Here is a 27,173-nt window from a genome sequence, read left to right on the forward strand (position 1 = left end):
AAAATTTCATCCCTCAGTTACATGTATGGGGGGCCCCACCCCCAATTCTTTTTTTTACTATTTAGTGTCATATTTTTGTAGCGGTTCATACAACACATATTCCCATCAAATTTCATCACTGTAGTACTTATAGTTTCCGAGTAAATCGGCTGTGACAGACGGACAGACGGACAGACGGACAGACGGACATGACGAAACTATAAGGGTTCCGTTTTTGCCATTTTGGCTACGGAACCCTAAAAACATAGAAACTTAGGTACAATTTTAGTCGGCGTGTTTGTTGTGGTTTTTTACGCCAAAATACCGATCTTTGTTTCAAAAACTCAAGCAGATCATAGTAACAAATACATAATTTATATAAACACGTAATGGCAAAACAAACTATCCTAACTAATATTATAAATGCGACAGTAACTATGTCTGTCTGTCTGTTACTCTGTCACGCCAAAACTACTGAACGGATTTGAATGAAATTTGGTATACATATGGTCTAGACCCTGAGAAAGAACATAGGCTACTTTTTATCCCGGAATTCCCACGGGAAACCTTTTTAAGCGATGCTCGCGGGAACAGCTAGTATTAAATAAACACGTAATGGCAAAACAAACTATATTTCTTTAACGACTTCATCCGTTGTAACCTTTTTGCGTCATTAACTGCGAACGCGACCACTGGTTCATAAACCAATAAATATTAACCAGTAACCAGCCACCGACGTCATTATTCTCCTATCGCATGGGAATATGGGGCCCATTCCACTATTTCTATCTATGTATCTACATGGTATATCTATGCACAAAACTGAAAAGAAAAATTCAAAATTCGCGAAAAAAATAATCCATAGAAACTTTGTTGGTCTGAATTCTGATTTCAGTATTCTTCTTCTTCTTCCTTGCCTTATCCTTATTTAGGGTCGGCTTTGTTGGTCATGTCACGCCATTTTACCCTATCCTCTGTCATATCCTCATTCACTCCACACTCTCTCATATTTTCTTTCACGCAATCAAGCCACGTTTTTCAGTTTGATTTCTGATTTCAGTATTGGGCTTAGATATACCATGCTGCACATGTAGGTTTCAGCTTAGTGTTCCCTTTTTGCAACACCCTGTATATCCACCAACCCGCATTAAGCCAGCGTGGTGGACTAGGCCTAAAAACCCTTCCTTCATTGGAAGGAGACAGTCCCAGCAGTGGAGACGTAAAGGGTTGTGATGATGATCTGTGTAGATATATCAGCTGTCCGATACCGGTATTAGAGGCTCTGCCTAGCTTGGGGTCGGATAGCCGTGTGTGAGATGTCCCCACATAATAATATTACTATTATTATTATTTCAGTCAGTCACCATAACATTACTAGCCGCAACTTATTATTTTTTTGTTTATTGTAAAAAACACTCCAAGATCTGTCAAAGAAAGCTCAGTTATTTTATTTTATCAATTTGTGATGAATTTATTCGTAACTCATTACCATTATAACATTGCATGTTTCTTTGAAAAACCACTAACTTCAATTGTAATAATGTGAAAAACAGAGCAAATGATTTTCTATTCAACTCAACATTTTCCCTACAACTATTTCTATACTCAGCGTAGCGAAAATCCACCCTTGTTTAACGTATAAGTAACATACAGCCCGAGGCTCTATTATGTACAGGGTGCTCGACGATGCTCCATATTCCTCATACCTACAGGGTGTTTCATTAACGAGCTAGGTTGTTCGCTACTTGTTAAGAAGGAGTTGGTTTGAAAAAACTTTGGCTGGAGTTCTTGTTTCTCCTTCACGATGTAGTGCTAATATTAAATAGGTTAGCTGTTGTAATTTATAACTGTTTCTACTGTGTGTTTTATTTCACTGTTAGACATAATACCTCCCCAAAGTTTGGATTATTTTTATGACTCTTCCACTGTTAAGCCTGCTGCTGATAAACAGATAAATTAACCCCTTACGCATAAATGCCAAAAAAAATTATGTATATCTTTAAACACTTTTATAACCACTAAAGTTTGGTGCCCCCAATGGGGAAATTTTCATCCCAATATACATATTTTTATAGGGCGCAAGACGCGCATGCCAAGACGTAACAAAAGTTTTGCGTCGTGCTCACACACATGCCTTGAGAGCGAGTGCGACGGAATACTTTTGTCACGTCTTGGGGTAGTAGCACGGGGCATTTAAGACGTGACATAAGTTTTGCATCGCTCTCACTGAAATCGTGCAGACTCAAGAGCGAGCGCGACGCAAAACTTTTGTCAGGTCTTAAATGCGCCTTGTACTAGCCCTTCTAGCGTGACTTGTACCCGGTGCTATGCCCTCAAGCTTGTTACAACATAAATCCCCTGAATAACCTCTTATCTCCTTCCAGCTAAGACAACCACCCCGGACAACTCAACAGTGCAACACACGCTGCAACTGACAGTGACGCGCGGCGAGCTAAGCGGACAACTGCGGTGTAGTGTCACTTCGGCGGCGCTAGATGGCGCTATGACTAGTGATGTGGCTCTCGATGTTCGAGGTTAGTACTACTTAGTACCTCGCTGCTACGCTAGATGGCGCTAAGATAAGCTTTGTGGTTGTTAGAGGTAGTCGTACAGCTGCGGTGCAGCGTACCTCCTCCGCGCTAGATGTCGCTATGACCAGCGATGTGACGCTCGATGTTAGAGGTTAGTAACTAAAGATAAAGATAAAGAAACATTTAGTGGACACACAGACTGCAACAACAAAATAATACAAAACCACAATAAAAACACAGTAAATACAATAGTACACTAGATGGCGCTAAGATAGCGTTGTAGATGTTAGAGGTAGTTTTTTGTAGCTCACCCAAAGATCATAATATAACCCAGACACTGTTAGCGAATTTTATACAGAAGTTTGCATTAAAATATTGCTAATTATAATAGTCTGACTTTGAGAAGGACAGCTGCGATGCAGTGTCACCTCGGCGGCGCTAGATGGCGCTAAGACTAGTGACGTGACGTTGCGCGTTAGAGGCTAATTATTTCAAATTTACAATGTCAAGTTCTCGCCTCACCTGCACCTCGACTTCTTCAGTATGTGTCGTTCGGGCTTGCATACCGAAAAACAGGGAAGACCCGCCTTGCCGCCGCCGCCGCGACGCCGCCTCGACTTTAGCAGTGAGCTGAGCGCCTAAGGCATCAGTGACACGTCACTCAAGGAGCCCCTTTCGTGCATGCAATTTCCTCCTACAGATAACCAGCAAAAATGTGCAAGGCATTCCTGCATCCAAGCCGGTTTCCTTTCATTTGCAAACATGGTGTCGATATCGGGAGACACGATTTGTATTACAGCCGCGCGTGACCCGCGTACTAGGAAGTAGATTCTGTTGGAGACACGGGGTCACTTTCTAAATCGAAGAACGAATAAATAAAGAAATATGTAGGGACATCGCACACACGGCCATCCGACCCCAAGCTAGGCAGAACCTGTGATATGGGTGTCGGACAGCTGATAAATATATGTACAGAAATACATAGATAGATACACAAATGCTCATCACACAAATGTTTGCTCAGGGCGGGATTCGAACCCGCGGCCCCCAGCTTCGGAAGCAGCTTCACTGCCGCCTTAGCTACGGTGCCGTCAATTGAACGATTTAGGGAGTAACCCCCTGTGGAGATACAGTAGCTACTTCCTAGTAGCCTGGTGAAAATCTGCTATTCCATGTAACTACTAAAGGTAAAATGAAAAAGTAATTAGTTTTTTTGGATTTCATAATGAAAGTTGACACGAGCAATGAAATAGTTCCAGTGTCATAGGTAATATAATAATTATATGGAACGTCAATGGCAGGTGGAACGTTTTCATTACATGTTGAATGGTTCAGCAACAACATTCTCTGATGCCCTACATGCCATGGCTACAAGTATTTATGTTCCATGAGCAATGCAGAGTTACTTTTTACAAAATACCGACCCATGGCTTCTTCAAATTGCAGATTAAGCCTAATAGGTATGTACGGGAAATCTTAATCAGTAACATTTAGTTCTATGACGAACCATCTCATTTCTTACGCGATCCCGCTAGTAAGGTTTAACTAAACTAAATTTATAACTCCGTTGTCAGTCGGGGGTTTAAAAAACCCCTATTTTTTTTCTCTCAACCCCAGCTGCGTGTTATCAGAATTCGCCGGGCGTACTTGTGGAATTAGAACCATTAATTAGCCGTATCTCCGTTTAGGTTCTTAATGAAAATTTATTTGTCGGCCGAATTAAATGGGCAAAAGTTTGTGTCGCCGGCGCGGCGGCTGGGTGGGTCTCGTTTTTAACCACTGGCGTAAAAAGAGAGGTGTTATAAGTTGATCGTATCCGTGTATCTGTCTGTGGTAGTTAGGCTTGGCTTCGAGGGTTTTTAGTTTTGTAGAGCCAACATCAAATGTAGGTAGAGTCCGACAATACTAACTTTCCAACGGTTAAAAACCTGTAGATTTTATTTTATTTACTTGTCCCTTATATGGCGTTTAAGACGTCACTCGTTGAGGTCTTTTTATGCACCCCATTAAACATTAGCGTCTACCTATCGGTAGCGTACGTATCGCACCAAACGGATTGTCATAAATGTATGGAGAAACAGCTTCGGCAATGCCGATGACATGGACGCACATGGGTAATTCTACCGTACGGATTAAAAAAATAAATAAAAACAAAATCAACTTTTACGCATATTGAAGTAGATTTTTAACTTTTACATAATGATGGGAACATTAAATAAAAAAATCAGAGATATAGTAGAATTATTTTAGGAAAAAATATGAACTTTTTGTTTTATTAAATAGACACGAGTGACTATGAAGTCGACATGGGTGATACAATCCATGTTTTTTATCATAAAATAATCATTTAAGGTTCTCAACTTTATTCTATAATATTATTCTCATTACATATAAACCATAATATGTTTTTGTCTATTGAAATTATATATTGAAAAAAGTTTAAAAAATATATTAAAAATTTCGACAAAAGTGTCTTCACAAATGTCGAAATTTTTTGATGGTGGAAATTTAGGTTTTATTAGGTGACCACAAAATAAATATGAATCAAGGTCATCGGAATCATATTAAATGAAAATAATACATTATTTGGGACTATTATTCCAAATATTTTATTTTTATTTAGATCAATAATCTCAGAATCGCTTTTTTCATCCTTGTCTTTTCCTTAGCACATTTTGTAATAAGTTTGATTTGATAATCGTAAACCTTTAATGGTCTAAAATAATCTGCATTAATCCTGGTGCCTCCTTTTTTTTAAAAACTTTATTTTTTTAAAGTATTTTCCATAATTACTGTATTGTTTTTGTCAAATTTCTTATTCTAGCATTAATTTACTCATTTTTAATATTTATTACTTAAACCGTGTATTTCTTGTGCTTTAACTTCGTCTTTACCCCTATTTTGGTAAAAACCCTAAACCTAGGTAAAAAGATCGGTACATTATATAGTATAATTAACAGAAATTTCACAACACACTACAAGCTACAGTCACTTGTGTCGATCAAATAAAATCACAAGTGTCGACAAGACATATAATAACGCCTGCATCGCATGTTTGATACATCTGTTAACTTTTTTGACATATTTATCTCGGTAAACAATTATATTAGTGAATGCAATAAGCAATAGAAAAAAAAATACACAGTTAATAGATATTTGACCAAAGTCCTAGAAGCATCTGTCACCTCGTGTCGAACAAAATCACAATTGTCGAACAATTTTTCATCACGCGTGACATCGACATTAGTGAGAACATCGACAAAATACGCCATATCAGCTTCAATATGATGTTAAACTTGTGCATGTTTTAAAAATGTGCTAAGTACTCTCATACTCACTAAGTCAAGTAACAAAAATTGTAATTGAATGATCCATTTATTTTTTATAGCCTCCTCATTTGTGACAGGTCAACTTTGACACAGGTGTAGAACGTATATTGAATTTTGAATTACAAAAAAACTATTAATTCCCCACGAAAATTTTAGACTTGGCAATGACAGGTGTGGTTTAGAGTTGCCATTAATAAAAAAATATGTTCACAGAGTAAAATATTTACCTTCATAAAATCGTGATTTATGAACGTCGACATTTGTGACTATTTTTTTATAACGGTTGTAGAATGGTCTGTATTTTTTTAATTAATTGTTGGAAAAATATAATATTTAACTATGAATAAGTAAAAGTATTGTAATTTATTTTATTATGTGAAATATAATCCTATCTCTACACAATATTTTTTTATAGCTGCTCAAACCGTGCTACCACGCTCGCGAACAATCGACACGACGTGACAAATCACATAGTGTCGATATGGTTTTTTCAATAAATAATGAAAATTTTCATTATATTTTATGGAGAACACATAGAACACGATCCCGGCTTGATTGTGATAGTACATTATTAACGTCTAAGTATTATATTTTAAGAGTTATTTCACGCGAACATAAAAATCGATGTTTGGTAGAATGACCCACATGTGTGAGCTATACAAATAATACCGACCTTTAGACCCAACTTTCATTATAACTTCATTTAACAGGTAAAAAAAAAATTAAAATATTAAATAATTAATATATTTAAGCATCTCACGGCCCATCTCCCCTTGAAGATTATAAAAGTTATCTTAATTCAATCTTCCATCTAAGAAATGATTCATTTTATGTCCTTCCGATTAATATCTAAAAAGGGGAGAACAGGATTTTCTGAAAAGAATATACTTAATTAATTTTAAAATCCTAGTACCTAGTATCTTACCTAAATTCGTGGAATCCGTTCATTATAAACTTTCTTATCAAAATACTTTTTTAGGTAATTCATTTCCTCTTGTATTTCTGATAAAAAATATGTACCTAGGTAGTTACTCATTTTATGGGTACTTGGTATGCTTATCAAGGAATGTAATTAATACAAAATCCAATTTTTGTTAACTAGGTACACCAATTTCTTTACAAAATAGAAACTATAAAATTAGATTATAATAATTAACAAATGAATATGCAATCTACAAACTACTTAACCTAAATTATATCAAAAAGACCTCCTCTTATCGTACCTGCTGGCTCAAAAACATATATGTATTTATGTACTACTGTTACCTTAACCTTAAACCTTAAAATCCATTTCCTAGACCTGGAATGCCCCGCTGTCAAACCTTCATGTCTCTGAATAATATATTCAACATTCCCATACAATTCTGACCCAAATACAACAACACAATACAGTCAGTTATTACTTAGGTATTATACTTAGTAATAGCTAATAAAGCCTCCTATTATTGTCATACCTTAGTGTAGAAACTTGTGAGTACTATCTATCAAAATAACCGTTGTCATTATCAAGTTACACTCACGAGCAATGAAAAAGTACAAATAGCCCAGTTTTGAAACATTTAGGTACTTAATTGAAAATATGAACTCAATATTTACGTTGTTAGTTAGTAATATTCTGATGCGCTGTTATAGGCCCGGGTCTCCTATTTACGCCGCAAGTTGCGTCCAGCGTCACGCCGTAGGCCGCGTCACGATGCTCACTATAGAAATGTACTGATGCGGTCTCCCTCACACGCCGACGTTGGCGCGTAGACGCCGTAGGTAGGCCATAGGACGTTGATCAAAACGTTTACGTCAAAGTCGGACGCCGCATATAGCATAAAATAGGAGACCCAGGCCTAAATGTACTTCAAGATATAGCAGACAGCGTCATTAAGCTAGCCAATTCAGGTTAGGAGCAATTTGATGCTATTGTCAGTTGTCACTGAAACTTTTTCTTTGCTCGCGAGTGTAAGATCCCTTCGCGTTCACTGACAAAACTCTACCCTCTATAATAAGTAATCCTTTTCGGTCCGTAGAACAATAACAAATAGAGTCTCCCATTTCATTCACAAACAAATCTTTGGTGATTACGCCGAGTGACCGCCTGTCTCCACTAAGTCCTCATAAGCCTTCATAGGCACGTTAATCTGTTGGTTTCGGCCTCTGTCACTAGATGGCGCTGGTATTACGTAACCCACCGTTGTGTTATGAAAACTAACTGTACAGGGTGATTCGGGAGCCTAGATAGGGTGTGCATTTTATCGAAAACGGGAACAAACATGATTAACCTTTAAAAAATATAGCAATATTCAATGTTAATAAATCCCGATATTCAAAGTCACGTAACTTTTGAACGGCTAAGCCGATTTTGATAAAATATAACTAAGAACACTGGGGTAACATTACATGTGACCAATAGAAACAAATCGAAAATCGGTTCAACCGTTTTGGGAGATACGCTGCCACAGATAGATACACAGACACGTTAAACTTATAACTCCCCTCTTTTTCTTCGGGGGTTCACTAAACGCCGCTCCAAATACTTTATTCTCATTTTAATTAAAAGAAATAGAGTCATGCAATAATAACAACAAATAAACGACAAAAAAAATTCAAACGGAAATGAAAACCATTATACGGAAATTGGAAATAAGAGAGTAAGATATTTTGTTCCATATTTAGGTATCAATTTAGAATTTTTGGTCATACCTATCTATCCAAGGAACGAAAACGGTTTTGGTTTTTGTGTACAGTTTTTGGGTACAGACCTACGAACAGGCAAGTGTAGTGTGGGACGCCCTTCAATTGCTGGACTAACTTGTCTTGTTTTATATATTTTGTATATTATATTTTATATGTTTGCATAGATAGAGATAGATTGGACCTTGGAATGATATACCTACCAGATTTTTTATTTAAGAATTCTCACGGGAAAAGCTCTCAATATACAAGCCATCATTATACCCATAATAAGGCAATCAGTATCTCATATCGGGGATCCCAATGGCACAAATAATTATTATTACCGAACCATTCGGGATATTAGCAATAAAATAATGTTTTGTATTATTAATATTACAATACACTGAGGTGCGATGTGGCTTCATCAATACAATGTATACTTACTCAACTGGGGCCTTATCGTGAAGTCAAAAAGAAGTAACATTTACGAGATAGTAGTCTCAAATTCAAACAAAATACCTATTGAATTTGTCACTAATTATTAGGGTCACTACTGCCGTCCTAAGCTTGGGCCAATTCCCACCACGCTGGTCCACTGCGGGTTGGTAGGTTCACATTAATCTAGATATCATAAATCTAGATATGCAGGTTGCCTCACGATGTTTTCCTTCACCGTAAGAGTACGTGGTATAATTATACTTGAATTCTTTATTTTTAAACAATAAATTGGTACATGGCGGGATTGGAACCCACGGTTACGCCAACGCGACTCTTGAAAACATGGCAATAATCGACAACCAATTAATCCACATAATATTTTACCCTCACACGAAGTCAATCAGCAATAATGACGGATTAATAAACAAAACACCCTGTAGCTATAGACTCAATCTCGACCGAAATTGTTCAAATTACGCCCTCGATCGAGCGTTAAGTATACAGGCTGTTCTCGAGTTAAAAGGGTATTTCTTGTTTCTCTTTCTGTATTTGTGTTCAAGTGAAGTGTGTGAGGATTCCCTCAGAAGAGGGGTTAAGAACTTTTTTATTACTTTTTTTGCTTCGGATTTTATTTACCATGCATTTTTGTTTTGAATTTTTTCGAGTTCTTAGAAGAAGATTTTTTTTATTTTATAAATGACCCTTGCATCCGGAGCGCCACACAAAAACAAATGAAAATCGAAAATACGATAAGTCATTTGCAGTACCTACTACCTTCATTTATGTACCTACATCAACTATTAACTTTACAAGGTACTTCACAATCATCAGTTAGTAATCGTCAACTGCTGGATATAGGCCTCTCCCAAGGAGCGCCACAACCCTCTGTCCTCGGCCTCCTTCCAGATCCTTCCTCATCCAGCCACCACCAGTTAAGGTCGTTAGTACAGTAGGCTTTAGGGGGTTCCCACCCTACTTCTGTCTGGTCGTGGCATTGACTTATATATAACTAGCGTAAGGACAGGCCTCACCGCTCTAGAAAATGACATCCTCGCGTTGGCCCTAAAATCGAATTTATCTGTTATAAATTGTATAAATTAGGGCCAGCGCGCGGGTGTCATTTTCGTTTGACAAAACGTTCTGACGGGCGTATCTTTCTTTTGAAATCATTGGGTTGTGATATCTGCTCGAGAACTTGTTTACCCCACCAGTCATTTGCTATTCAGCATAATATACCGGCCGGCCCATTGCCACTTCAGCCAGCAGAGCTATGTCATATTGCATAGCTTAGTCATAACGTCAGGACTTTCAAAATCAACAGCAAATAGAGTCTACCTGGGTGTCTATGCCTCCTGACCGCATCCAGTAAACTATGTTTGACGGACCACATTGCATAGCAAACACAAGATATGCGATTGCGTTGTAGGTTTGTTCATCCTGTACATGATTTCAATTTCAATCAAAGGTGGGTTTGCAGTGCGGATCTGTCCAGTTACTCAGAATATGGGGGTAGTTCCTGTTAGCTGAATAACGCAGCCTATAGCTACAGGAACCGTGGTGGTGTAACGGATAAGGTCTCGGCTCTCATTCGTGAGGTCGTGGGTTCGAATCCTGCCGTGTACCAATTAATTATTTAGAAATATTTAATTTAAGTACAATGATACCAAACTCTTAAAGTGAAGGAAAACATAGAGAGGAAATTTTCCAGCACATCTAGACTAAATCTATGTGTACTCTTGTCTATAAATTCCCTAAACACGGACAGATTGAACTGAAAATAAATGAGAAACTAATTAATCTACTAGCCATCCAATCAGGGCCTAGACTAATTTTTAGGCAACCTTAAATTAAACCTTACACCCTAACACATACATTAGGTTGGGCATAGGTATTAGACGCATATCGATCTCTATATTGAAAGGTTTAAATTGGACACCCCTATTACGAATAGGGATGGGTCTTGTTATATTTGAAACAGTGACAAATTTGTTTATTTTTATATCTGTATCTTTAAAAATGTTTTTTGGCTGAAATTTAGCTAGGTCTAGGATACAATTTTGACAAACCTGTTAAGAACACTGTCATTTTTTGTCAGTGATATTCATTGATGAGTCTACGATGAATGCCTTTTATCAACCAGTTTTTCCAAATCTACTACTAAAACAAACACAAACCTAATTACAATCCTTCCTCCAATAGAAAAACAGATGTATGCACATGTCAGAAGTATGCAGCCATTTTTGGTTAATTAGGTATATAACTTTATTTATTTACCGTTTAACTTTATTTAACTTTATTTTTTATAAATTAACCAATGTTGCCAACATTTACCGTGGATAGCCGATTTATCACATTTTTCAATACCTTTTGTTAAAACAAAATTGATAATACGTACCTCCATTTCCACCCCATTGTTAACCTTTCACGAAATAATTAGTTTTGAAGGGGTTTTGTTAAACAGAATGGACGATCAATCAAAAGTTTATTGTATTTTGAAAAATAACTTGATTGAACAGATTCCTGTGTTTTTTCATTGTTTGATAAATGCCGCTGTCATTTTCATTTAAAGGGGCATATATAATTATGTGTGGCATAAGGTTATTGCAATCCATCATAAAAAATACTTTAAAAAATTTCATAGAAACTTTGTTAGTCACGTGATTTTTTACCATGGAAAATGTATTTTTTTCTCGAATTTTGACATTCTGATTTCATATTAGATAGATTCCGGGCTTAGATATAACATGCTACACACATAGGTTTCAGCTTAGTATAAGCTTTTGCAACACCCTGTATAAAATACCAGTATTGAAACATCGATATATCGTTACGTCCCCATCACTACGACTAGTTACTCATTAGCCAACACTAGCAATTTCCCGGGGCGGCCACAACCGTCCCCCAATGGGGGGTTAATGGTGTAAGTGATAGGTTGAAACCTTGTATGTAAAGTATACCTACGTTGGACAAAGGGTACTAAATTGGAAACATAGTTTTTGATCGCTTTTCTGAGTGGAACCAATTCTGAAAACTTATTTTTATGGTTACTTACTGTCAAAACCTAAGTTTTTAACAGTAATATTTTATGGAAAAATATATTTACAAAGCCATTCAAAAAGTCGAATTCCAAAAAAATATTACAGTGTTTTACATTACCTACATTAAATAACAAAAATAATAATATTATTTAAAAAAAATACTTATTATAATATTTACAACCTATTTTCATGATCAACAATCAAAAGTTTGCCTAGCCTGCCCTAAGATAATGTACATTAAGATAATGTACACTCGATGGCGAATACAGGTAATGAAATAAAGTATTTGATTTGATTACGTTTAATTTAACGTTTTCTAGTTTAACATGCTGCAGAAAAATATAACAATACAATCTAGAGACTAAGTCAGCCTGTAAAATACTACTTCAAGTTAATACCACTTTTTATATCTTTACTTTATACTATCACGCGCACCCTCTCTTAGGATAGGCCATTTAAAATAAATTCACTTAACAATATTGCCCTTGGGGTGCAATAGTACTAAACAGAGGACTAGGCTACACAATAAAACGAAAGACAAATAAGTACTTTGCCATAGAGAATTGTAAAGTTGCGAATAGCTTGTTAGAATTAAGATGTCTACTTGAAAGTATTAATTTATGAGTCACTTAGTTTTTACTGCGATTTTAGTGTCCCTTCCCATGGGAATCCCGGGATAAAAGTTAGGGTAACCTAGACAAATAACTTACCTTTTATTCAAATAATTTTCAAAATCAGCTTTCAAAAAGCTAGCTAGTATTACTGAAACTTGGCTATGTAAAACAAAAACAAGAACAAAACACATGTTATTATTGTTTCTGCCATGAAAGTAAAATCACCCAAAAAGTAAACATTTCCAAAAAGGAGGTTTCCATTTATTTTTTTAATGTGTGGATTTTCTTAATTGTTGTTCATCGTTATCTAAACGTGTCGGTGGCAAACACGAGAACGGTACTAGGGTTTGTCAGGATTAAGGATGATTCACGTGAATCATCCTGTAGCTAGTCTGAACACTGTCAGTCCGACTACCCAGGCTGCGCTCCACACATCTTAAGTTATCCTTTTACCCCTTAAAACCCAACTTACTTATTCTTATATATAGCACATGCTGAGTCTGAACCATTTCGCTATCACTGTGCACGACATGGAGATTGGCAACCATAGAATATTGTTTTATTATTTATCGTAGGTATAAGCTGTGTAGGTACCTAATTTGTGTTGTTATATGTTTTCCTTGTTCTGTAATCTGTAGGCGAATAAACTCTTTCTTTCTCTATTGCAGTGCCTCCCAACAAGATCTCGGTGTCTGGCGTAGGTGAACACGTGACCCACGGTACCCTGGTCACGCTGGTGTGCGCGGTCAGTGGCGCTAAGCCCGCCGCCACCCTCACCTGGTTCAACGGGTCGGAGGCCGTGGATCACACTACGCGCGATGTCAAGGTATGTTATGATCTTGTTCTTCAATTTAAGAGTCTTGCTCTTGTTGGTGTAGTGCCCAACGCCATGGTCTGTCACAAGCCAGCACTGGCATTGCGTTTTACTAGCGGTGGCACCGTCTGTTTGACGGTATTTGTCCATAGTAGACTATTAGTAGTACAACACATCTTAGCTCCAATTTCACAATAGACGGTTAAATTGTAACCAGGGAAAGGTTGATCGATTATACGTCATCTCCATATTAAAATCTTGACAAATGTGTCAAAAAACAAGCAATAATCGCTGGTTATGCTTTAACCTACTATAGAGAAATTGGCACTTAGCGTCATTTCAATTAGGTCAAAGTAACAAAGTCAATACTTGCGACTTGGACAACACACCCTGTATAATTTCTGCCCCGAACCGACAGAGTAATACCTAACCTTAGGTTACCTTATTAGGTATACATATTTTTCTTATTTTAGATCATCTACAAAAATGGCAGTACCTAATAGGCACTAAGTCCCCATCTATTAAATATTCAAGTCGCGCGAGCCGCAATTTCCGAATTAGGAAGAATCTGGGTCAGATTTTGTTCTCCCTTATAACAGAATCAAAGATCTGCGCAAAATGTTAACTTGATAAAATCCCGGAAAATCCAATCTTGTCAAGACAACACCTTTTTTGCTAAATTGCTTAAAAGTTTCAGCTTCTTGCTAATATTTTTCAAGATTTTCTTGCCATAATGTGTTTTAATAGCAACCTAACAGTCTAGTATACAGGGTGTTGCAAAAAGGGTATACTAAGCCGAAACCTACATGTGCAGCATGTTATATCTAAGCCCGAAACTGAAATCAGAATTTGAAAATTCGCGAAAAAAAAAATCATTTCATTCATTTTCCATTGAAACTTTGTTGGTCACGTGACTTTTACTATGGAAAAACAAATTTTTTTTTCGCGAATTTCCAAATTCTGATTTCAGTTTCGGGCTTAGATATAACATGCTGCACATGTAGGTTTCGGCTTAGAATACCTATTTTGCAACACCCTGTATAAATAGTTGTATGTAGCTGTAAAACTGTAGATTTACAAACAAATTACCTAACTATTTCTGTTCACAAATGAAAACGTTTAAAAATAATATAAGTCATATATTTTATGGTCCATAAATTAAAAACATATCTTACTCAGCCATTACGTTCTTATTTACCATTCACCGTCAGCTCACGACCGGGAGAGCAATTCATTAAAATCGTAATAAAATTAAAAGATTCCCCTTTCCTGAAACAAGCAGACACAGTGCAGATGTTTTGTAGAAAAGATGCTGTAATTATTTGTTTGAGTTAGTTCTGGGGTGCGCCGATAGATGTCACTACGCTGACTTGTAAATTTTACTTAGCATTATGTTGTTCGAAGCTGAGTTTAATAACTCAAGTTTAGCATATTCTTATATTGCAGTGCCTACATTACCAGTCAATCAATAACATACTTCAGTGTAGTTTATGCATGAAAATGACTTTCTAGGCTAGTCGTATCCCGTTCCGTCCGTCACCATTGAACCAAGCGTATGTATACCTATTGTATGCGTATTCATACCATTTTTAATCCCTTGTTGTAATTAGTATACCTACTTGTGTAGCAGCGACCATACAACTGACTGGGTCATTTTTACGCTACTCCACCTGCTATCTCTTATGTTTGTCACCGACAGGATAAGAACAAGATTGTAACATCGCCACTGTCAACCCACAGTGCTGTGCCACTGAACATTCAGGCTCTAATGTTTGATCGGAACCATTTAATCAGGATTTCAGCACCAAAACGGAACCGGAAGAAACAAAAACGAGTTTAATTGGTAACGTCATGTTATCTAAGCGATTTCCTAAATAAGTACTTGATTACTTAACCGAGTTTTGATTCTGCTTTCCTTCATTCTGGTGAATGAAGGAAATTAGAGGTGACTGAATGATACAGGGTAAGTTAGGATTGGACGACCGAATGGTGTAGTGGTTAGTGGTTAGTGACCGAGAGACTGCTTTGCCGAAGGTCCAGGTTCCGATTTCCGGCCGGGGCAGATATTTGTACTCGGGTCTTGGGTGTTAATGTGTATCTGTGTAGACATATCAGCTGTCCGATACCCATATTACAAGCAAAGAAAACTTGGGGTCGTGTGTGAGATGTCTCCGCATATTAATTAACTTATAAATTTTTCACTAGTGGTTATTAGATTTTAACTATCCCATTCCATCAATATAAACTCAAAAACAATCACCTCATTTCTCACGATCGCAAAAGCCTTCTAACTTTAAGCATTTTAAGTAACTTATCGTACCTAATACGTCTAGCTATACGGGAGAGACCCGTCGGCCCAAGGCGAGTGGTCCCTGTAATTAATTATACTTCAGTTTAATTACTGTGGGCCCTCCATCTGGGGTTAAACGAGGAAATACGGGGATGAATTTTTAACTTGCGAAGAAACTGGGTGTTGTACTTTTGACGTGGGTTTCTGTGTGGTTGTCAGTGGAGACTTTAGGTTTGAGGTTATCTTTGTTTGATAGCTGATGCGACAGATAATGTTGTTAAGAACCTTTTATCAAAATTGGTTAAGCCGCTTATCCAAAATATATGCGATAATTTGGCGTCATAGGAAGGTGTTAGTTTAGAAAAATAAAATTATCAATAGGCTACTAGTATCAAGTTTAATAATAAGTTGAATAACCGAAAACAGCTGAATATCGGAAGTTTGTCTCGAAAATAACTCAAAATGTCAGTAAATTGGCTATGTTACCTACTTCAGTTTTTGGTTGTATACAAATAAAGAATATTGTATATATAGTGGCCTACTTTAATACAACAAAAAAAAACACACACACTCACACCTTGTAATATTGTACTCACTTGCGGGGTAGGCAGAGGTGCATTGCTGCACCCACTTTTCGCCAGTGTTATGTTAGTCCCAATGCAATATAGGGGGCGGATCCAAGTCCATTGCCAATTTACAGGCACATCTAAGACACAACAAATATCTGTGTTTAAACAAATATCTGCCCCAGCCGGGAATGGAACCCGGGACCTTCGGCTCAGTAGTCAGGGTCACTAACCACTACGCCATTCGGTCGTAATACAACAGGTAAATTACGAACGCATAACACGCGTACAACCTTCGTCAAATTAAACTTCATGTAACCACCCTATTAATTATTATAGAGATAAAATATAATATACCCTCGGATTTACCCGCCGGTTTATACAAAGAAAGCTGAATTATGGGATTACCTTTAGTACAGTGGAAGGCAATTTATTGTATAATTAAAGCATTTTGCTGCAATATAATGGCAAAATTATGTTCGTAATCGACTCAGAAATTTTTGAGTTCAATAGCTTTATTATATAAGCATAAAGTACAAACACAAAAGATTGATATTTCGACTTTAAAAGTTTTATGATAAAAATACATATTTTTTGAACAAACTGAGAAATGGACTGACTTTGTAGGATACGTCAGCTTAATTTAATATCAGCTTGGCACATTAGAAATCCCAGCATATATCTGATTAATTAGTTCAAGATTTAATCATTTCAGTTTGCGTTAATGTACGTTTCAGTATCCAATGTAGCTCAACTGATCATGCGATGTCTGAGCTATATGAAACATCTAGCCATATTGTGAGGTGTCTCGAATTCCCCGCAAGCCATTGTACCAACATTTCATTGTTTTGTACCGTATGAATAACTGAGCTATTAATATCGGATTGTACAGGTGTTTTTGAGACCATGCACAGGCAAGCGTAGCGTGGGAAGCCTTGAAAAGTCCGCTGGCCCGACAAAATTAGATATGTAGCTGGTAGTGGCTGGATGAGGAAGGCTGAGGACAGAGGGTTGTAGTGATCATTTGGGCGTTACGGGGCGATAATGATAACGTTCAGAAGGCCTAGCACGGGTCGCAAGACACGCACACCAAGACGTGACAAAAGTTTTGCGTCGCGCTCAGTCACATCGCTAGGCTTCGAGTGCGACTGAAAACTTTTGTCAGGTTTTGAAGTGCGCGCCTTGCGCCCTGTGCTAGGCCCTCTGGTTTTCCTAATTTATAACTTTGTCTTTTTATATAGATCCTTTGTACCTACCAATTTTTACTAATAAAGAGACTTTTTGTAAATTCCTCACTATGAATAAAACAATTTGAATATTCAGTAATTTATATTATGGATTCAAAGAACAAGGGGAATTTAGCAATAAGTTTACAGTGTTGTCTACAGTTTAATAAAACAAGGTGGATTTTTATCAGTGTGTGTGATGCAGGCGATATAAATATAAACACTCACACCTTGTAATAATGTACTTCCTTGCGGGGTAGGCAGAGGTGCATTGCAGGCGACTTGTATAAAACAAAAATGCAGCTACATATAAAACGTAACGCAAAAATGAGAAGGAAGAAAAACTAATTATTATTATTTCTTTACTGGGCTAATGATGTAGGGCTTCAATTTATAATATTATACGGATTATAGTAATTATGAAGTAAGCTGCTTTATGCGCCCAGATTTTCTTTAAGATTTCTTAGAAATACTGCTTAAAGTTGCTATAAAAATAAATCTGAAACGTAAACTTATCTCATGCCAATAAATAAACTCGCGGGCAATGAAAAAGTTCCACTCACAAAATGTTGACCGCCTAATTTTTTTTTAATATACATACATAAATTTTAATTTGAACACAATATTCTACCTTTGATAAACTCCTGTTTATTAAGGGTAGAATATTTCCAGGCCAGGATGTTATTATAAGTATTTTATATTATTATCTTTTTTATTTGTAAAATATATAGATAGTTTAACTAAACCTAATTATACATATTATTACACAATCCTATTAAATATTTCCGTAAAAATTTCATATCTTCGTTTTTAGTTCTTCAAAAGATAGTATTCTCCGTTTATGAGTAATTTGGAGCTATTTTCACTAGATCTTTTGCTTGTTTGTTGTAAGTGTATGTAGGAAGCTAAAATTACATACAGTTATAAACTATAGTAAGAATGTTCACTACGGAACCCCAAGACCGTAGCATCGTCTCAGTGAAGTACCTCTCGGGCATTCAAAGTGAAATACAAATATTATTATTAAAGTGAAATATAAATATTAGTACAAGTTCCTGGAAGGCTCTCAAAGCAAGGCCCTTTCATGTCTTTTCATTCTCCGTAAATGAACGTAAAATGAAAATATAATCAAGTATCTAGCCGTTTTACTTTTTATTTTCATTTCCAGTGCACATTCTGCCTAGCTCTAGGTATCTCAGTTACATTCAGAGACAGACGACCGGATGGTGTAGTTAAAAAAAATATTTAAAAAAAAACAAAATTGTTTATTTACGTTAATCAAAAATATGCTTAAATGCTAGTTGCTGAAGCCACATTTTAAGTATTAGAAACACCTGTGCCAGGAGACTCCGCTCTTCCTATAGATACTTATTTAGTACGCATATACAGGTTCTAGTTTTATCACATAAACAATTTTGCTATGAATTTACTAATAAAACTTAAACTAATTTTTTTTAATAGTGGTTAGTAACCCTGACTGCTATATCAAAGATACGGGGGCATATATTTGTTAAAAGACAGATATTAAATTGGTTCTTGGATCTTCGGTGTTAATATGTTTATAATTGAATAATGTATCTATCTATGTATATGTGTAGATAATATATCAGCTTTCCGATACCCATATTACAGGCTCTGCCTAGTTTGGGGTCAGATGGCTATGTGTGAAATGTCCCCATAATACTGAAATTCGGGCAAAAATAAGTCAAACCAAAACAGTATTCGGCATGGTTATAAAATAACTATAATATTAAGTCTTTTTTTGAAAAGATGGCTCAGGAGTTTCTTGCCTCCGTTCTTCTCCTTAGACAGAAAGAGCCCCCCTTATCCGAACGGAGAGTAGTTTGTAAAAATTGACGTTCATCAGAAAATTTTATATTTTTACGATGAATAAAAAATTTTGAGTTTGAGTTTAAGTTTAACTGATATTTAAAAATAAAATAAATCACTTGAAACAGTTTTAAATACCAACGTGCGAGAGCGAACATCTCTATCTCTTTCACTCGTAGGGAGAACTCGTTAAACAAACGACGAACGTGGAGCAATCACATCTCTTCTTTAGTGATGGGAAAGTTTATTTATTTATTTAACTACTTATATTATCTTACAGGATAATATATAGAAAAAACAACAAACAAAACAAAAATTTTCTTAAAAAGATAGAAACAACTACTTAATAATAAACAACAATAAACTAATCCACACATATCATACTGTTTGATTTGAACTGACTATTGATATTTAAAAAGTAGATAAATTGAAAAAATAAATATGTGCCACAAAAAATGCTTTTCTATGGAACATGAACATGACATGCTCATGTGAGTTTTAACTATGGAGAAGCAATTATTTTTACTTATTTTCAAAATATGAGTTGTTTCGATTGACCCCCTGAGTCACCCGTTTTCGGATTATAATTCTACAACACCCTGCATACACAAGATAACTACTAAACAGCGCTACAAAATAACTTTCAATATAACTTTATTTCAGACCCTAAACGAAGACAAAAGTATTAAATCCTAACTAATCCTAACTAATATTATAAATGCGAAAGTAACTGTGTCTGTCTGTCTGTCTGTCTGTCTGTCTGTCTGTCTGTTACTCTTTCACGCCAAAACTACCGAACGGATTTGAATGAAATTTGGTATACATATGGTATAGACCCTGGGAAAGAACATAGGGTACTTTTTATCCCGGTATTCCCACGGGAAAACTTTTTAAGGCGAAGCGAAGCTGGCGGGCACAGCTAGTATATTATAATTCATAATGTAAAAAGGTCTTGCCGACAGTTTAATTACAAAATCTACATTTAAGTTCCTTGTTTCCAATTTTTTACCTCATTTTCCTTTCCCCGAACCTTAATTTGTAAGATATCTTAATTACCAGCCCACTTCTCAATAGAACAGGCGAATTTCATTAAATATTAGCGAATATTGTACCTCGGGCGAGAGATGAAAGTTATATCTCTATTCTCTAATGAGGCATTCAACCTTTCACTATAATGATTATTTATAAAAACGTGCTTTGATTATCACAAAATTTGAGAAGAAATGAGCAAAATTATAACATAACATAATAAAATAATAACGACCTAATTTTGTAGATGGGATGGCGTCAATAAAATTGTTATAATTATTACAAACTCCGCATAGAAACATATTTTGAAGTGAGTGTTATAAAGAGCAGTTTTATTTAGGAATACCTAACGACACAAAAAATTTACAGCTACTGTTTCGTCTAAAAATATCAGGAAACTTTAAAATGTCTATAATTGCTCTATTAGACCAAAAAATTAGGGAGTAATTTTTAGACCTTGCAAATCGAAAAACTTTTACTTAAAAGTTCTACTTTTCATAAACAGGCGAAAACGGTGTCAGCCATATTTGTTTATAAATTATCACTTCTGGACGTCAATTAACCAATGCTAACAAAGCTACGAGAAAAGATAAAATATGTCAGAGTGACTTTAGTCATTTTCAACCTTTCTGACATCACATCCTGTTGTGATGGCGGATAGCGTTTTCAGCATTCATTTTTGTTTATGTATTTTTTTGGTTTGGTAATTCAATTTATGCAACCATCTTAGACATTTAATTCGTGAATTCGATATATTTCGGTTTTGTAATGTAAATACTACAGCAAATACTCATTTATGGCGCCAAATTTGATATAATTCAAGTAGCCTATTTTAACCTTGTTGTAAATTTATAATACGGTTTGTGAATTTGAGGGTAAAACTACTAGAGTCTCCAATTCGCGCATACCTTGTCGATATTGTCCCATCACTATTATCAGATAAAGCAATGCGACAGTCCCAACATTTACAAACATTAAAGAGTACACAGTTTAATTACAAGATTAATTCATTTTCTTTTAAACATTCTTCCTCCGTTTTGTGCTTTCCTTCGATGTTTCTCTTTGTTAGTGAAAATATATTGTTTTTATTCTTACTGTCTGTTTGATAGTTTGTAGTTATTGTAACTTATAGTGAATATGCCAAGAGAACGGCTGTCATATTAATATATATTTCTATTTTCATTGTTTTCTAAATGTATGACAAATTTTAAAGTCGTAGAACAAAAGTGGTTTAGAATGACTGACCCCCTGAACCTTTATCACATCTAGATATGTGAACCCACCAACCCGCTGTGGACCAGCGTGGTGGGAAAATGGTCCAAGCTTAGGAAGGCAGTTTAGACCTTGGGGATATGCACAAAGGCTCCACTCGAGAGAGCCAGATGCAGGTACTTACACCCCCACAGAGAATAGAATAGAATAGACCCCCTGAACCACCCCCTTTTGGTTTACTATAACACTTATGCCACCCCCTGTAGGTATAAGCGTCAGTGGATACGTCACTCGGTGAGGCTTTTGTAGGCTTTCATGTACTCTGTCAATCCCAATGACAGCCAAAATGCCCACCACGCTTCAGAAACATCTCAACCGAAAGTGTCACATCAAAAATGGCTAAGAAGATTCTAAACACATCATTATAAACGGCGCAATCACAAAACGGCGTAACGGAGAAAATATGAAAGTGTTGGAAAATAAAGCTTAAAGCTAAGCCAGTAAAAGCTGTGCCTCGTGAGACTAATAGAATTTATCCCCTACCATTCGTCATCTCGACTTAAGTTATACTTAAATTTCCTCTCGGATATAATATATTGTAGGCTATGCTCTTCCTAATCACCAGTCAGCTGATAAGGAAATTTTTTGCTAGCGTTTCCATAAATTAAATGTCATTTTTTAATTGATCATGGCTCAACTTCATGCCTCGGTAGATTTCCCTCAAATGAGAAACATATTCATTTTAGAGCGATTTCAGACTCTGTATTTTTCAGCATACGCGCGTACACGGGCTTACGTGCTTCATAATACCAGACTCGCACAATTACCCACCCACATCTATACGCGCTTCTAAAAACGACCATATACACGGCGCAGCGTTAAATAGCAAGTCTGAAACCGATTTTACATCACCATCACGACCCATTACGTCCCCACTGCTGATGCACGGGTCTCTTACAATGAAGAAAGGGTTCATTCCACCACGCTGGCCTAGTGCGGGTTGGTGGACCCCAACACAAGCAAGCTTGTTTCGAGAAAGTTGTCGGGTAAGTGGGCAACCCGACTGTCAGATGTTTTCAAGCTGCCCGAAGGCCTCTGACTAGGCTTAACGACTGCTGCCGAAGCAGCAACCTGGACCCACGGCTTAACGTGCTTTTAATGTATTCTATCCAGACTTTGTGAAACGCACCCACTATGCGGTATAACATCGCTTATAGCAGATCGCTATTAAGGCAGGTATGCATACCATGCCACTTAACTGTGGTTTTTCAACCGGAGCTTGCGAAATGAGCTGTTATAATCGTTAATTGCTTTTAGTCTCTGTGTTGATAGATGGGCTTACATGTGAGTTTCAGTTTATTTACTTTCATTAGCTACAGACGAAAAGAGGGGTGTTAGAAGTTTAACGTGTCTGTCTATCTGTGTATTCTGTGGTAGCGTAGTTTCTAAACGGCTGAACCGATTTACTATTTTTTTATTTTTTGGGTCACAGGTTATAAATTACCCCAAGATCAGCTTAGCTGTTCAAAAGTTACACGACTTTTAGTGTCGAATGTCGGAGGTTTTTGACGTTGGTTAGTTTCAGAATGATCCTTAGACTCGTCCCATTTTAGCTTATTATACTACATCTCTCCGTCTGTAGGTCTAGTAGGTACAGGTTTGATAGATTGACAAAAACTATAAAAGTTTCAGTTTTCTCGCATACAAAGTGGCACCTCTAGCGGAAAGTATCATGAAACTTTTGACACTTTTAATCTATGCAGATGACAGAAGAAAACCAAAACTTTTTTCGTTTCGTAAATTGCATAACCCGTACTAGAGGCCCTGACAGATATGCTTATGACGTCAGAGTCCCAAAAATACACGGTATTTTATAACCAGCGGTTAACACACGGTATCTTACGTCGTCAGTTAAACCGGTGTGAATTTCCCAACGCGTCGTAAAGCTCTTAAGGCGCATTTCGACACTCTCTCGCATAATATGGCGTCTTATTAAGGCGAAGCAGTGACAGTGTGAAAAATTACAGTTACGACCTATTTCTTGTGGGCCATTAGGGGAGGGCGGCGGCCGCTGTATTCGACATGTTTCTGTAATTGTGGAGAAGCTTTCGGTCTTTATAATAAAAAAAAAAAAAAAAACACGCACTCACGCCTTGTACTAATGTACTCCCTTGCGGGGTAGGCAGAGGTGCATTGCTGCACCCACTTTTCGCCAGAGTGTTATGTTAGTCCCAATGTAATAGGGGGCGGGCCTATTGCCATTTTACGGGCACATCCAAGACCTGAGAACAAATATCTGTGCTTAAACAAATATCTGCCCCAGCCGGGAATCGAACCCGGGACCATCGGCTCAGTAGTCAGGGTCACTAACCACTACGCCATTCGGTCGTCTTATAATTAAGATTCTCTAAATATGGTACTGATTTAACAGTTATTATTTTTATATTGACCAATTATTTTCTCATTTGACTAAACCCAGGCACGAATTTTAATCCTGCTCTACCTACGACTTTTTAATTTAACATCATCAGTTGTAATATTTGCCGAGTGACCCTTAGATAACAAAATCAGTTCAACACAAAATATCATAAATTCTATCAATGCCGAGATCAAATCCCTTACATCAATCGCTCCCATAAAAAATGATGTTATTCAAATATTTTGTTATGAATACAGATACCTATGTCCGAGTACCACCATGAAATATAACTATGGGCTGTATAGTATATTTATTTATTTATTTATTTAAAGTGGGTTGAATGTATTTTTCATGTGGGGTCCACCAACCCGCACTTGGCCAGCGTGGTGGACTAGGCCTAAACCCTTCCTTCATTGGAAGGAGACCCGTGCCCCAGCAGTGGGGACGTAATGGGTCGTGATGATGATGATGATGAATGTATTTTTAACTTATTTACTTACTTACTGCCTTACCACCACCGACACCGTTTATGTAGCAGCAAATAACAATGCATAAGCAGCATCGCTCGGGTGTCAAACATCTTTCAGATCCGAAGCGGTCGATTTTCTCGATGCTTTAGGTATATGGTAAGCTGATACACTGGATTAAAATTAACAAATAGGCAATTTTTTGCTCTAATTCCCAAGAAAAAACTTAAGGCAAAGCGAAGTTCACGGCAAACAGCTAGTTCTACATAATTCAAAAAAGGAAAGCAATAAATTATAAATTTACAATCGTGTTGATTTAGCTCGAACCCGCTACCTAATGTCGACTGCAAAATTTAATCTTCCTTTCGCTATCTTTTTAATTAAACATCTTTGAAATGTTATTCTTGCGCCAAATTTTAAACGCTATTTTGGGAATAAGTATAATATATTAAATTACTTGAAGCGGTACGTAAGTAGTATAATAGTATAGAGTAGCAATTTATCTCATACAAAATAATCAAATCTCAACCGAATAATTTTACAGTACCTATTAATTTTTTTAACATTTTCAATGGACGATTTTATGTAAGTATATACAGGGTGGCCCAAAGAGTGACGTCCAAAGGAAAATGTTTGATTCCTTAGGTCAAGGGGTAGCCAAATCACCCCCATGTATGTTCAGCAATTTTTAGTAGTTTAGGAGTTATGATTTTTTAAACTAATTTTCTACGAAAATCGACCTCAGTGGATCAATTATGTTTTATTATTTTTTGGATAACTTTTTAAAATTATTTTTTATTTTTGTGTCATCCTCTTAAGTTGTTCTTTTAACCATAAAAGTTTCAGCTTCCTAGCTGTAATGTAAGTTAGTTATTTTTATGTCGAAAGTTCAAATTATATCATCGAGCTAGACTGCTTTGAATTTTCAACTTGAAATTAAAAATTGAAATAGATATTCTCATGGTCCCTTATTAATTTTAAAAACTCCGCAATGTTCCAAAATAACATAAAAATAAAAATAAACTATTGCTTAATGGGGTATTATTTGCAGAAAACAGCCTTCAAAGGTACTTGGGTGGAAATTACCTAATTAGTAAATTGTTTCAGAAAGTTGAAAGATTCCTGTTATGTCATTACTAAGGACTAATTCAGTTAGAAAAAGTATCAAATTAAAGGGAAAATAAAATTATTTACATTTTTTATTTATTTAAGTTACATTTTTGAATGTAAATTCTTATTAAAATGTTTAAGTCTGAGTTGTAAGATTTATGAGATAATTGTATTATTAATACTAAGTAAATAAACTCAAATAATTATTTTACACATTTACTCACAATAAATTTTCAAAATGGCGACCTCCCACAGCAATACACTACCTACATCTACGCAAGAAATTTTCTTTAAGTCGCCTATACGCTTCTCTGTTTCATTCAGATTTCACTTTTTGACAGATGTCACATTTTTGAGAAAAGATACTTTTTTGACATGTTTAACTTTTTGACAGATGTCATATTTTTTACATTTATCACTTTTTTGACTTAAAGAAAATTTCTTGCGTAGATGTAGGTAGTGTATTGCTGTGGGAGGTCGCCATTTGGAAAATTTATTGTTTGTAAATTTGTAAAAGAAGTATTTGAGTTTATTTATTTATTAATAATAATACAATTATCTCATAAATCTTACAACTCAGACTTAAACATTTTACTAAGAATTTACATTCAAAAATGTAACTTAAATAAATAAAAAATGTAAATAATTTTATTTTCCCTTTAATTTGATACTTTTTCTAACTGAATTAGTCCTTAGTAATGACATAACAGGAATCTTTCAACTTTCTGAAACAATTTACTAATTAGGTAATTTCCAACCAAGTACCTTTGAAGGCTGTTTTCTGGAAATAATACCCCATTAAGCAATAGTTTATTTTTATTTTTATGTTATTTTGGAATCTTGCGGAGTTTTTAAAATTAATAAGGGACCATGAGAATATCTAGTTCAATTTTTAATTTTCAAGTTGAAAATTCAAAGCAGTCTAGCTCGATGATATAATTTGAACTTTCGATATAAAAATAACTAACTTACATTATAGCTAGGAAGCTGAAACTTTTATGGTTAAAAGAACAACTTAAGAGGATGACACAAAAATAAAAAAATATTTAAAAAAGTTATCCAAAAACATAATAAAACTTAATTGATCCACTGAGGTCGATTTTCGTAGAAAATTAGTTTAAAAAATCATAACTCCTTAACTACTAAAAATTGCTGAACATACATGGGGGTGATTTGGCTACCCCTTGGCCTAAGGAATCAAACATTTTCCTTTGGACGTCACTCTTTGGGCCACCCTGTATGTACACGTGTACAGATCTCTGTAAATCATTTTCTGGTAGACATTGCTTTAAGCCATAAGGCCGTAGTTAGATAATATATTACTGTTTATGTATAAGTTCTAATTTGTATTTTTTTATTTCATGGTGAAAAATAAAGATATTTTTTATATCTATAACATTCATAACTGTATCCAGTTTAGATAGTTGTTAACGCAAAATAACACGTGACATGTCAACTTCTAAATAAAATAATTGATTACCTGCCAATTCAACGGCACAAAAACCTCGCAAGCCTTCGCATTTTTTTCAGTTTTATTTTTCAGTACAATTCAGTGTAAAGGCTGTATTAATTAGCAGCTTATTCACGAGCTTTTTGTGATGAAAAGCTCTTCGCCTG

General features: G+C 35.9%; 1 protein-coding gene across 1 annotated transcript in view; it reads left to right on the forward strand.

Moving 5' to 3' along the window:
- The window catches only part of LOC105393096 (hemicentin-2), a 417,028-nt gene that overhangs the window by 367,118 nt on the left and 22,737 nt on the right, over positions 1-27,173 (forward strand). Inside the window, exons 6-7 of the mRNA XM_048632261.1 lie at positions 2,364-2,513; positions 13,262-13,419. Coding sequence (XP_048488218.1) covers positions 2,364-2,513; positions 13,262-13,419 — 308 coding nt within the window. The remainder of the gene's footprint in view (positions 1-2,363; positions 2,514-13,261; positions 13,420-27,173) is intronic.

This window comes from Plutella xylostella, chromosome 31, assembly GCF_932276165.1.
Source record: "Plutella xylostella chromosome 31, ilPluXylo3.1, whole genome shotgun sequence".
Taxonomy (NCBI): domain Eukaryota; kingdom Metazoa; phylum Arthropoda; class Insecta; order Lepidoptera; family Plutellidae; genus Plutella; species Plutella xylostella.